We start from the raw sequence: 13069 nt of genomic DNA, 5'->3' as shown, positions 1-13069 counted from the left end.
TAATTGTACACTATTCAATCACAAATTGACCATGCTTTTACATGATGACCCCATGTTCTGATACAGGGTAATGCAAATGCACACCTGTGTTAAGCTTTCAATTAAGATAGCAATTCAGCTAATCCACAAACTAGACTTAAAATATTTTTTAAAGTTATACTTTCACATCCTACGTAGTTACTGAGAATACTAATAACCTTTAATATCTTAAGTCTTCCTTTCCAAAATGGTCTCACCCTTGGATAGGAAGAGTACTTTAGCAAGCCATTGTTTAGCATAAATTTAAAGAGTGAAACAATACACACATTCTGCACACTGCATGAGAAAAAGCAGAGGCTTTCTCCTGTCACATCCAGTAAAACTAAACTTGGAAAAGAGCTCTGAGTTAGAACCGCACAGATCATTTTATGCAGACGAGAGGTAAAGAACATCCATTCCCAGCTCTTACATGTTTAGAATCTACATTAAGACTGCAGACTGCATGGCCTACCTTTAATCCTTGCCAAGGCAGGCTGGTTCTATTAAAATACATCAATACATAGCCTAGAGACTCCATATCATCTCGACGACTGTGGAGAAAAAAGATAATCTTAAAAACTGCACGTTATCAGAAAAGAAAGATTGTACTATTTAGTGTTCATAAGAATCCTTAAACTAGAAACAGTGTCATGTTTGTTCATACTATTTCTATGAATGAGCAAAATGGAAGAAAAACCTAGGATGAAGCTATACTTCTCTACATATCATTTTAGAGATACTGAAATTTAGGGCAAACATGTAACAATCAGACTGAAGGTTCCAATGCTCCTTAATTTTTCAAAGCAAGGAAAATGACTTTCCCATGCAGCTCCTATTGACATTAGTTGCAGTTGTGACTGAACACCTGCACATCTATGAAAGTTTGTTGCCATGGAACTCCAGAAAGCCAAAGTGAAAAATCTGATGACCACAGATGCATTAACTTCATTTAAGACCTGGTCCACACTTGATATTTAGGTCAAACAAACCTAAATCCGGAGTGTGTAAAATCTACACACGACTGACATAGCTATGATGACCTAACTGCCAGCATAGACGCAGCAATGTCAACGGAAGAATGCTTCCACTGACCTAACTACAGTCATCTGCGGACAAAATCCCTACACCCACGTAAAAATCCCTTTCCAACAGAGCTATGCCCCTATAGTCTCTGGTGTGTATGCAGATCTTAAGTAATTCAGGCAGAACACTGATTTGAATTAGAGACTTCTATAGTCTTCCTTATTTACATCTTTGACCTACTTTAAACTGTTTTCCTTGAACCCTGCTTTTAATATGGGGCTTACTGTAGATTCTGATATTCAATTACTATCACCATAATTGAGACAGGGAGCTATTGTGACCCCTATATTTAATTATTTAAAACACACTTTTAAACCACTATCAAAAAAAAAAGGGGGGGGGGGGGATGTTGTAAGAGGAAGCTCCAGCGCCATTTGCAGACTGCATTAAGAGCTTGCTGCTAAAACATTGTTTCCACTAGACATGCTCTGGCATCACTAAGCAGCCTCAGATCTTAACACACCAAACATGCTCCACAGATAACATTTTCCTGAATCATTCTTCTGTGTGAGTACACCGCTACCTTGATATAACGCCACCTGATATAACACAAATTTGGATATAACGTGGTAAAGCAGTGCTCCAGGGGGAGGGAGGCTGTGCACTCCGGTGGATCAAAGCAAGTTCAATATAACATGGTTTCACCTATAACGCGGTAAGATTTTTTGGCTCCCAAGGACAGCTTTATTTTGAGGTAGAGTTGTATTTAAAAGACATGCAATTCACTGCAGTGAGGAGGTATCTGCTCTACCAGTTTTCCTTCTTGGCAATGTCCTCCCTGCAATGGCAGGGAAGGCCTCTGCCCTTCTATATGCCAGCCTGCTGCTGATGCGTATTTAGTGTGGTCTGGACTAACTAATTTTCAGTGTCTACCCACATACCTCAGTTCACCAAACACACCTCCTGCCAGGCTGTTATTCTGCAGGAATTGAAGCCTGCAGGGAAGCTAGATGGCAACAGGTTCCCTCATTCCGCCCACTAGGGGTTAAAGGGAGAGGGGAGGAAAGATGAGAGAAAGCAGTGGGGAGAGAGAAAACAGCAGAGGGGAGTTTACTTAATGAGACTAGTGAAGGAGCATCTATGTAAGTAGATTCCAAAAGAATCTACATGTGCATGTAAGACAACCCTGCCCTGAAGAACTTACTACCTGAGAGAATACTCAGTGAATGTACCGTACTTACGAGGTAGGATGGAAAAATGAGGGTGACAGTAGTCAGACTGTGCAGTTTCCTAGGCCAGTGTGCAAAATTTGCTGGTTCTGAAATCATTTGTTTTTTCCATTTTAAAATAAGCACTAGCAAACCCCAGTGACCTCGTGCATAGACATGATGTGCTTAAAAGCCTATATGGGGGTGGTAGCAGTAGAACTCTGGGGCAGACTCTTCTCTGAGCCCAGGCAGAGAGAGGGCTGCATGCACCTCCCCTGTAATTTTTTTTAAATGGATTTTTCAATGCCATAACTGTACAGTATGAAGCCTGGAATTTACAGTCTTGTACTGACATTTCCTAATAAAGGCTTCATTAGAATCGAAACGCATGTAAGTGGACTCCAGGATATCTGGCTTGTAAAGGATGAGATGATATCACCTTCTGTTATACTAGGTATTTATGCTACTTCAGTAACAGCTGTCACTACACTTGACAGAGCAAACCCTGCACTGGTCTCAATTTAGCACTGTAACTGATGAAGGGGTCTGCTGTCAAGTTTCAGGTCTCCTCCATCTTCTCTTGATTTACAGCAGAGGATCACTTAGCAGCTTCACTACTGGCTGACTCTGAATGTTTTAGTAATTCTTAGAGAGAGTGGGGTAAATAAAGTTTACCATTAAACTAGAATTCCAAATACCAAAATAGAGGATGGGAGAGCTGCCAGACTCAAACAACCAAAAATAGCCCCAAAGAATGCATAGTCCTTTTTATGATCACTGCATCTACCTTCAGATTGTGGCTTATCCAAATCTACTTGGGATGTAATGTATCAAAACCTGCGTTAAGAGGATGTGTTCCCATCAGAAGTTCTAATACCCACCTACTCTGTTTGCTCCACGTCTAAGATGTTAGAAAATTGCCTGGGAAGAACCACCATATTTAAATTGCTATTCATGACTGCTACACAAAAAAGTCATAGACGAAGGTGGTCAATATGGAAACATATGGTCCTTTTCTAAAAACTATGTTACTATACCCTTCCCACATGCTCTGAATAGTCAGTTGTAAGTTTTACTACAACTGATGAGATAAAACAGCTGCTCAAGCTAGTTTTAATAATGTTCAAGCTCTGACTACAGCTCAGGGAGCAAAAATTCAGAGGAAAGGCTAACTACTTTACGATGTGATCTATTATGGCTCTATACTAGAGTCCTGCAGCAGGACTGGGATCCCGCAGGACCCACTGCAATAATAGCAAGAGCAGGGAAAATGTGCTTTGTTGTGGGCAGGAGTGGGGGGTGGGAGAAGGGAAAAGTGAACTGTGGTAGGTTGAGAGAAAACAGTAAAAAAAATTAAAGAAAGGTTTTAACACTGAAATTTAAGCAAGGGATAAAAAGATTTGATGTATATTGTAATAGGAGTGAAGTTTTTTTTTTTTTTTTTAACATGATTCAAGCAAGATTTGTTTTATTCTTTTAGTAGTAAAAACTGAATTGTATGTGCACGGGCGCATATACATGCTTTTAAGTGGCATGGGGGAATGTTTCTCTTGCAGAATCTAAAGTTTTGCAGGTGGGAGGAGGATAAAAGTGCAAGAAATGGGGAAAAAAAAAGGCCTGTGCAGGGCTCTACTCTATACTGCTTTAGTCTCTGAAGTGTCTTATGTAAAACAACATCTAGCAGGAATGGGTGAGGGATGGAAATACAGCATCAACTTATGTTTGGCTTGGTGTGCCCAACACATGCTTCTGAACAGCCAGACAAGGGAGTACCCTCTCCAGTTGAATTCTGGAGGAGTGCAGCTCAGGCATGCAGAGCAAGTGATGCACTCTGGCTCCAGCTGGTGCAAATCCACCCTTTCGATTGATTAATGAAGTTCAATATTTGATTTTGAGAAGGTGGCTCTCTCTTACTCTTCCAGGAACAGGGATACGACTATAACCGCAGCCAAGTATGCAGAAGACTAGAACAGATGAGGAAAGCAGGGGTGCCGTAATCCTCAAAACCTTACCTGCAGGTAAGGGTACAAGCATAACCTAACAAGTAATGACTGGGGAAAGACGCAGAAAAATACCAGCACCCAAAGTCAGCACAAAAAGGCCTCTGAAGCAGTTAGGAGTTTTTCCCATTCCTGAAATAAAAAAAAAAAAAAAAAAAAAAAAAAAAGGCTATGGAAGTGGACCTTCCAAGACCTTTCAAAGTGACGATAAGTGCCAGCACAATGAAAAAAAATTTGTGCTTTGAAATTTTATTCAGAGTAAGTGTCTCTTCAGCCTGCAAGACTCATTCTACTTCAAGGAAGAAAATAAATTAGCTTAATTAGCTTTCATACTCTGGCAGAAGCAGGCAGACAGGTAAGTATTTGCCAAGGGATGTGTTCATACATTTGAGTGAAAGTAGTTTAGAAACTTCTAAGTCTTATGAATGAGGTCAGCCCACAGCCTTCAGGAGCACAGCAGTAATCCCCTTGAACTCACCTCTGCTCAATGCCAAGATGTGCATTGATACTGGCATATCGAGCTGTGCCAGTGAGATTTTTGTCTTCTCTGTATGGTATGTGTTGTCTTGTCCTGTTGTCACGGTACTTTTTGGCCAAACCAAAGTCAATAAGGAATAACTTAAAGAGAAATGAAAATAGGTTATTGCTTCCAGATGTAAGTATGCGGAAACCCCACCCAATATGTACTTTGTTTCATTAGGTCTATAGTTAAATCAGAGGCAATAATTTAAAGCAGGGGTCCCCAACGTGGTGCCTGCAGGTGCCAAGGTGTGCAAGTCCACCCGCATACTGGCCGGTGGACAAGCATCCGCCAAAATTCGGCAGCATTTCGGCGGTGACACCTCTGGATGATGCCACTTGTCGGCAGCATTTCGGCGGATGCTCGTCCACCGCCACAGTTGTCTGTGGCTCATCGTCTGGCACCTGCCAGACGAAAAAGGTTGGGGACCACTGATTTAAAGGAAGCAAAGTAACATGGCAGTAAGCCGTACTTGCTCTAACAGGCAAACTCGAAGTTTTAATATTCAATTATTTGAAGCCTTTCCTTTTCCTGGTGGGAGCGACTAGATTTTAGTACTCAACTGAAAGGTTTAGTCTTAAAAATACTTTACTACTGTTTTAATCTGTATTACTCTAAGGTTATGTCTACACTGCCCTACAGTTTGGACTATGGGGGTGCGAACAGTCCATGCTGTAACTCCCTTGTACAGATTCTGCTGGTGTGAACTAAAAGGTTCTTATTTTGCATACACGTAGTCCTGTTTGAAAAGGACAACATTAATGCACACTAAGAACCTTTTAGTCGGTGTCAGCAGCGGCCATACAGAGGAGTCACAGAACAGCACTCTGATTCGCACTGCTAGTCACACTCCCATAGTGCAATCTCTGGGGCAGTATAGACAAGCCCTTACTCAAGATCTGTGACATGTGATTATTAGTTAGGAAGGGAAATGAAAATATGGTATGGCTGTATGCATCACAAAAATGTATTAATTTTGAAGCAATTCTGCACTATATACATTTAGATATTCACTTAAAGGCAGCTCAGCAACTTAAACCTTTCAGTTATATTTTGATGTGCTAGCATTTGTGCATTTTAATGTCACAGCAATCAAAGATAATTTTGCATAGCATAAAAGGCCAACTTCAACAGCAATGAGATATACTGCTTTAAGCCATACACCCATATTTTTAAGCTACTGATAGGAAGTCAGCAAGCCAAGTACCATGAGATGCTTTTATTAAATCCAGCTGATTATACTCACATAGCCAAGCAGCTCTAACTCAGGAAAAGGATCAGATTAAGATTTATTTCTACAAAGCCCATGTCAACTAAACCTCCATAACTATCAAACTTAAATAGCAAGTAGGTTTAACTGGATTACAGTTAGTGTGCTGTTATTGTATTTTCTTGTGGCAAAACTTCAGGCAGAATTTGGCAGCCAAGAATGAGACTGAGGTATGTAAAAAGTGTTTTCAGTTACAGATCTGGAATATTACGTTTTTGTCTCAGTGTTGAACAATTAAATCTGTTCCTTTCTTTCCTTTAAGATACTCAGATAAATAATTTTTTAACTCAACCTTCAAGTTTCAGCCTGATGGTGTGTGACACCCCACTGCCATAGATTAGATCCCAAGGCCAACAGAAGGTTGGGGTCTCAGTTCATATATATGACAAGGGATTGAAGTGGCTGAGTGTCAGATTATTAAAGGTGCTTTTGCGACTCTTAAATAATTTGCAGGAGAACCACACTCAGGGTCTAAAATTCAAAAGATTATTCCAGGCAACTCAGACAGAGGATGTGGTTCTAAAATTCACTCAACAAGTAGGAAGAGGAGGAAAGAAAAAAAAAAAAAAAAAAGAGAGACCAAAGGGATAGTTTTACCACAGTATAAAGAGAGGGGGCTGCCTCTGGTACATCTAGGTGGTAACACAAATTAAATCAACATTTCTACTGTGCAAGGAAGCTTCACTCTAGGGTAGCTGACTGGTGCAGACTTGTTAACTATAGTTGCTTCTGGAGAGCAACCAAATTCAGAGTACAGTAACTCCTCACTTAACGTTGTAGTTATGTTCCTGAAAAATGGGACATTAAGTGAAACCATGTTAAGCTAGTCCAATTTCCCCATAAGAATGGATGTAAACATTGGGGGTTGGGGTGGGTTAGGTTCCAGGGGAAAATTTTTTTGCCATACAGTACAGTACTATAGTTGGGAGGTGCCCCCGCCTTCCCCACACAGGCACAGCCCACTAGCACTGGAGAAAATGAGGCAGGCAAGGAGGCTGAAGGTGCTGTAGGCGAGGAGAAGCACGTTGCGCAGCGGCAGCTTCCCCTACTCTGCAAGCACCAGAGGCTCAACCCTTGGCCCTCTCACGCCACTCCTTCCCCCAAACTCCCACCCTTAACCCATCTCTTCTTCCCCACTCCTTAACTCCGCATGTGGCATTCTCGCTCCTCCCCCCTCCTCCCCTGCCTCCTGCCCACGCGTTCAGGAGGGAGGGAGAGGAGGAGCAAGGTCATGGCGCACAGGCTCCCCCTCCTTCCTGAACACCTCAAGCCAGCTGATTGCCACCGGCAGGAGGCAAGGGAGGGGTGCTCCGTGTCCTCACTCCTTCCCCCTCCCTGCCGCAATCAGCTGGCTTGCAACTTCAGGGGCAGGAGGGAGAGGGGAGGAGCGAGGACTCATCGCCAAGGATCCCCACCCCCTTCCCGGCTGCAGCAATCAGCTGGTTTGCAGGGTTCAGGAGGCAGGAGGAGTCTGTACGCTGAGTCCTCGCTCCTCCCCTCTCTCCTGAACACTGCAAGCCAACTGATTGCCATGGGGGGAGCAGGGGGGAAGGCGCTAATCCATGAGGTCTGCTGGAGGGCAGGAGGCGCTGGGGGCGGGGGCATAGGGGAGCAGATAGGGAGCTGCCAGCTGTGGACAAAGCAGGCAGCCAAACGATGTTTTGGCAAAACACTGCACAACTTTTAATGGAGCATGTCTGTAACTGAGCAGGGACCTAAGATCGAAACAATGTTAGGCGAGAGGACGTTAAGCAAGGAATTACTGTACTCATTAGCAGCCTGAAGACAGGTGTCACAGTGGCTGAGATATGGGGCAATGTTTGATGCTGAAGAACTTGGGGACATTTTGCCATATGTGTTTTATATTTAAGACCATGATCTTAAGAACCTGCTTTCACACAAATTTGCATGAGATTTTCTTCTTCCTCTTCTCTTAAGGGAAAGCTTTGCCTTACTGAAATTTCTTCCATTGGTGGTTGTTCCACCAGATGAAGCCACTGCCAGTCTCAAAAAGCAGTCAGAAAGATATCCATTCTTAGCCACACAACACAACTGGCAGAGACAACACCTCACAGGTTGAGCAGAAACATCAAATCCTTAGAACTGCTGGGACAATTTAAGTCCTAAAGTAGAAGCTGTAAGGTTACACTTGTATTAGCATGCTACAAGTGCTACCTACCTTTGACATAGGAAAAACTAAGTGCTGATGTAAATTTATAGCCGACCTCCACACAGAAAGACGACTCCCATCCACTGTTCAAAGTTTAAAGCTTTGTGATCACGACCCCCACCAATATGATGCTTTGATCACAAAAGCTGTTTGTTAGCGTGCCCCCTTCCAGTAATAACAAATATAAGTATTTTATGCCTCAAAGGAAAGCCACCTTACTCAATGACTACACAGATTCACTTAATCAGAACATATAAACTACACAAGGAATTTACAAAGTACTTTAAATACTTCAAAGTCTTGACAGCAGGCACTTTTGTAATCCTTGGGGTCTGCCATTAATCATAAGTGCAGGAAGAAACCCAGCCTCATGATATTGATCAAAATAAAACATATGACTACATACACACCAGCAGTCTTTATAGTTCTTTAGGCAAATTCTGTATTTTTTCCTGGAGGTTTGTTCCACATGGCATTTTAAAGCCTACCTGCTGCTGCCTCTTTTTAAAGAAAAGAAAAAAAAAAAGCTTAGTTGCAGGAATTTTGTCATACTCCATGCTTCATGCTACAACTCTTACAGACTTGCTTAAATGCATATTGGGCTGGTTATGAGTAGGGAACAACAGCTTTTTTCAAATGTACAGATATCAATTATTTAAAAATGGCCTAATCCAGTGATTTTTACACTGATCAAGAACTGGAATCTGTTGCATTTCACTGAAACTTTTTTCCCCTCAGGGACTTAACCTAGTCTCCAGGAGCAGGACAGCAAGTTCAGCCACCTCCCTTCTAGACAACTAAGGGTTCAATGGAGTAAAGTAGTATCTCTCAATGTAGAAGGCTGGGATCTCTTCAGAACACTCTCTGACCCAATTTTAACACGGACAGACTCTTTCATCAGACGCCAGTCAGCACTAACAGAAAAGCCATCACAGAAACAAGTTCAATAGCACCTTAATTTAATTTGAGGTATAAGGGTAGGGCAGAGCAGATGTAAAATAAAGACTGCCTTGACAAATGTTTTCAGAACTAGATTCCTAATGATTTTGTCAGTCAGGTGCAGCACAGGTCGTTGTTCTGTAGTACAAGCAGCGAAGACTGCTGCTTCTGCAAGCTACATACCAGAATAGTACACCTCACCAACAGATAAGATGCTTACTGGTTAATTTCCATTTAGTTTCAACTGCATGGTTAGAAATAGGCACAAGACTTGCCTTCCCTTTCCAATTACGTTCCTCCCTCCTAGCAGCAAGGAACCCTACACTTAAGATTTGAAAGCAACTGGCAACATGGGATTATCCAAGAGACAGGTTTATCAGGACACCCTCATTTTATGAGCACATAGTCTTAAGTCATGAGTACCCTCACATCATCATTTGAAATGGATTAACCAAGCAAAAACTGCATGGGAAGGGAGACTGACTGAGGTGGTCAACAGGATTCCCCGTCTCTGAACACATTCAGATATACAACACGAACCCTGCTAGTGCGCATACGTACAGCCCTATGAGCAAGTCCTGCTGCTACACTGCTACCAGTTTGAAGGGGTAACCTATCCACGTCAAGACATGCAACGAATTGCACTAAAGTTTTATACACCAAACTAAAACCAATTTCTGCATTTGAATACAAGGCATGTATATATAACCCATTTCACATTTAAGTTTACAGAAAACACTTTACAGTTTAGACAAGCGCCACGAAAACATCTTAGAAATGTTACATGTTTGCCAAGTATGTCTGAATAATGCCAACATAAGAGGTGCTTTTGCAAGGTCTACATTCTCCAGAAACAAAACAAAACAAAAAAAAAAAATAAAGCACATGAATTTGGGGTTGAGGTTGGAATAGGAGACAGTTTCAGACCTGGTTTAATCCTGAGAAAGATGGGTCCTGAGAAGTACTAACAGTCATGCTTCTTTTCCTCTTCCCCACTGGAGATTCTAAACACTGAACAAACAATAGAGGGTGGCAGTGCATCAAACAGTATTGCTTACATTGCAACAATGGCCGGCGCAGACAGGCAACACCGAGGCGTTAGAGAAAGAACAGGGTAGCCAAATGCCATCCTTCTTCCACCAAGCACTGTAGTTTTCCAAAAGAGGTTTTTTTTTTTGTTTTTTTTTTTTTAAGAGAGAATTTTGAAAGATGTGGCAAGATAAATTTTGAATACGAGCCACTCCATAATGGCACTGCCTTAAACAGGGATAGCAATGGTGACATTTGGCTCTATCAAAAAAGGAAATTGAAGCTTTGCTTACAAAAGCATTCTTTGGTACCACAAACTGCCCTTCCCCAAAAGACATTCAGAAAAAGTAAATCTTCAGTAAGGAAGAGGTAGAAGGCATTTAGTCACCTTAAAGTTTACTTTCATAAGCATGCAGGGCTTATTTCTAGCAGAGCTGAAAGTTCACCTTTTAAGGTAGGAACAAAGTTACCCCCAAATATCAAATTGAGAATAATTTAAAAATTGATCACTTAAATTGAAATTGTGACTACATTTTTAAAAAATATATTGTTTATAATTGACAGAAAGCTACTGGAACAAGATTACCATGGCACCCTAGTCTTTTTGTGACTGGCATGTCCTCAAGTACAAAACTATTCAATACGTAGCTGCACTTAGCTACAAAGAAAAGGAACACCACAGTGTATTATATCTGGAAGCAAAGGTTTCTAAAATGGAGCAGCCATTAGTCCAAAACTGAACCAAAATGTCCCTTTTCAATTCTGCTTAGGTAAAGCAACAATTTTACATTCTTACATTAAGGACTATCTAAGCTGTTAAAACTTGGTATTTAATAAAACTGATGCCCGCAACAAGAGTGTTTACCACCATTTCATTGTGTGGCTCCCTAACACAGATAGCAAGTGGCATTGACTAAAAATTCATGGTCTGCAGGCAATTTAGGTTTTCCGCTCAGCTGACGTGACTAACATGCTTATCTAATAAAATGAGCACAGCAGTATTTTCTAGGCCATTATTCCATATCAAGGTAGAACAAGGAGCTACAATGCCAACCCAGCATGACTGTGCAAAAGTGTGGGAAAACGGCCAAAAACGAAAGAAGTTGGAAATCAGAGACAAACTAGTAAAAAAAATTAAAACAAATTATTTTAATTTTTTCTAATTATATTGCCAGGTCTTGTCAGAAAATTAAAGAACCTGACTGCTTTATAGCAGAGAAAAATAGAGCTCTATAGAGTAAAAGTATGAAACTTGGGAATGAGCAAGGTTTAACAGCAACAGGATTACATGAAGACTTTACCTTTCAATTTGACTGTTACAAAAGATTTTCCAACAAAAACAGTTCAATCTAAATGTTCATTGTGCACTGCACCCCTTCACATAGAACTCTGATGTTTCTCATGTTAGCAACCAGTTTTGTTTCTAATGTTAATGGCTTCAAGTTGGCATTCATACAGGCAAACCAAGGTAAACATTTTATAGTTAATAGTGCCGGAAGATAGTAAACCATCCTCAGATAGCATGTAAAGAACATAAGTGGGAATCTTGCTTCCAATAAAAAGCTTAATTATGTACGTTTGTCCTGAAGTTAAAAATTTCTATTAAATAGCATGCTTACTGCATTGCCAATGCTGCCTGTCTGCCCGAGTTCAACATAACAATTGAGAATTAAACATTTCACTCAACAGAACTAGTCATTGAAAACAGTATTTCTCTATGCAAAGTTTCCAACTGGAAGCATGCATCTCTGGCTAAGTTAAGCCCCATCCCCCGCCCCTACCCATAAGTTTAAAGTTAGCAACTAGAAGTCCCCCAATTTAACTTAAAATATTTAAGATTCAGTAAGATCAGTTTTGATGTGTGATCTTCAAGCATCCAGCTAATCTACATTTTAGTACTCCTCCAACTTGGCAGGTTTTCAGAAATTCAGTTACAAATATACCCGGTAGTATAAGTCAACAATGCTACCATCTATAGGCTGACGGTTATTTTGGTATGCATAATCCTGAAGATTGAAGGTTTCATTACCAATCATTGCAAATTTTTAACACCTTGGTGACAGGTAGTCAGGAGCTCCTAAGCTGGTGTGAATACATTTTGCAACAAGAAATCAGTCCTGGAGTCAAGAGTTAAGATTTGATTTTAACATTAAGGAAAAAAAATTAAGCTATTCTGATATGCACTAACTTTGAATAATGAAACACCATAGTTGGACAGAGCACGCTTAGGTAATCAATTAAATTAGTTTACACTTCAGATTTTTATGTTTAAAAACAATCTGTCATTAAAATCCTCCTTGTGAGGTGGATCAAAGGCCCAAATGTTCATGGCACTGCATTTAGCAATACATGTATCCCACCACCTGGCATCAAAGAATTAAACTGATTTAGTCTCTTTAGCATATCCATTTCAGCAATGACAAACAGTTAACTCAAGCTATTTAGATTTTTTCAAAATCTAAATGTTTATCAGAACCATTCTTAGAGGCATTACCCTCCTTGTTCTTTCATGCAGAGAGCATTAGACTAACCTTATTACAGTGACGCCCGATACCCATTAGGAAGTTATCTGGTTTAATGTCTCTGTGTATAAAATTCTTTGTGTGCACATATTCAATTCTACTGATCATCTGTAAATACAAGAAAAAATAATCAGAATTTAACATTAGAAAGAGAAAGCTATAAAGATCAAAGATGACAGAAAAAAAGTCCAATGTTTTCGTTCATTTTCCTTCATAATGAATGAGTTATAAATTGCGTATTTCGCCAAGTACATTTTAACATGTACTCACAAAATAGATTTGTCAAGTGAAGCGACAAATAGTTTGATGAAGATAATCACTGGTCTGCCATCACTTGACCAATCCTACAGGTCTTCAATGTAAAAGTATC

The 13069-nt window shown here is 40.6% G+C and overlaps 1 protein-coding gene across 7 annotated transcripts in view; it reads right to left on the bottom strand.

Moving 5' to 3' along the window:
- Positions 1-13069, bottom strand: part of CSNK1A1 (casein kinase 1 alpha 1) — a 49416-nt gene that overhangs the window by 16190 nt on the left and 20157 nt on the right. For 4 of the 7 annotated variants that reach the window (XM_032794407.2, XM_032794410.2, XM_032794406.2 and 1 more), the window contains exons 4-7: positions 12709-12807; positions 10076-10159; positions 4728-4867; positions 491-569 (exon numbers count right to left, since the gene is read on the bottom strand). In XM_032794407.2, the coding sequence (XP_032650298.1) occupies positions 491-569; positions 4728-4867; positions 10076-10159; positions 12709-12807 (402 nt within the window). The remainder of the gene's footprint in view (positions 1-490; positions 570-4727; positions 4868-10075; positions 10160-12708; positions 12808-13069) is intronic. The other 3 variants (XM_075068097.1, XM_075068098.1, XM_032794411.2) reach the window with 1 other exon arrangement.

The sequence above is a fragment of the Chelonoidis abingdonii genome, chromosome 7 (assembly GCF_003597395.2).
Source record: "Chelonoidis abingdonii isolate Lonesome George chromosome 7, CheloAbing_2.0, whole genome shotgun sequence".
In the NCBI taxonomy this organism is placed as follows: domain Eukaryota; kingdom Metazoa; phylum Chordata; order Testudines; family Testudinidae; genus Chelonoidis; species Chelonoidis abingdonii.
Note: the sequence above shows the minus strand (reverse complement) of the source record. Positions and strands in the feature narration are given on the sequence as shown.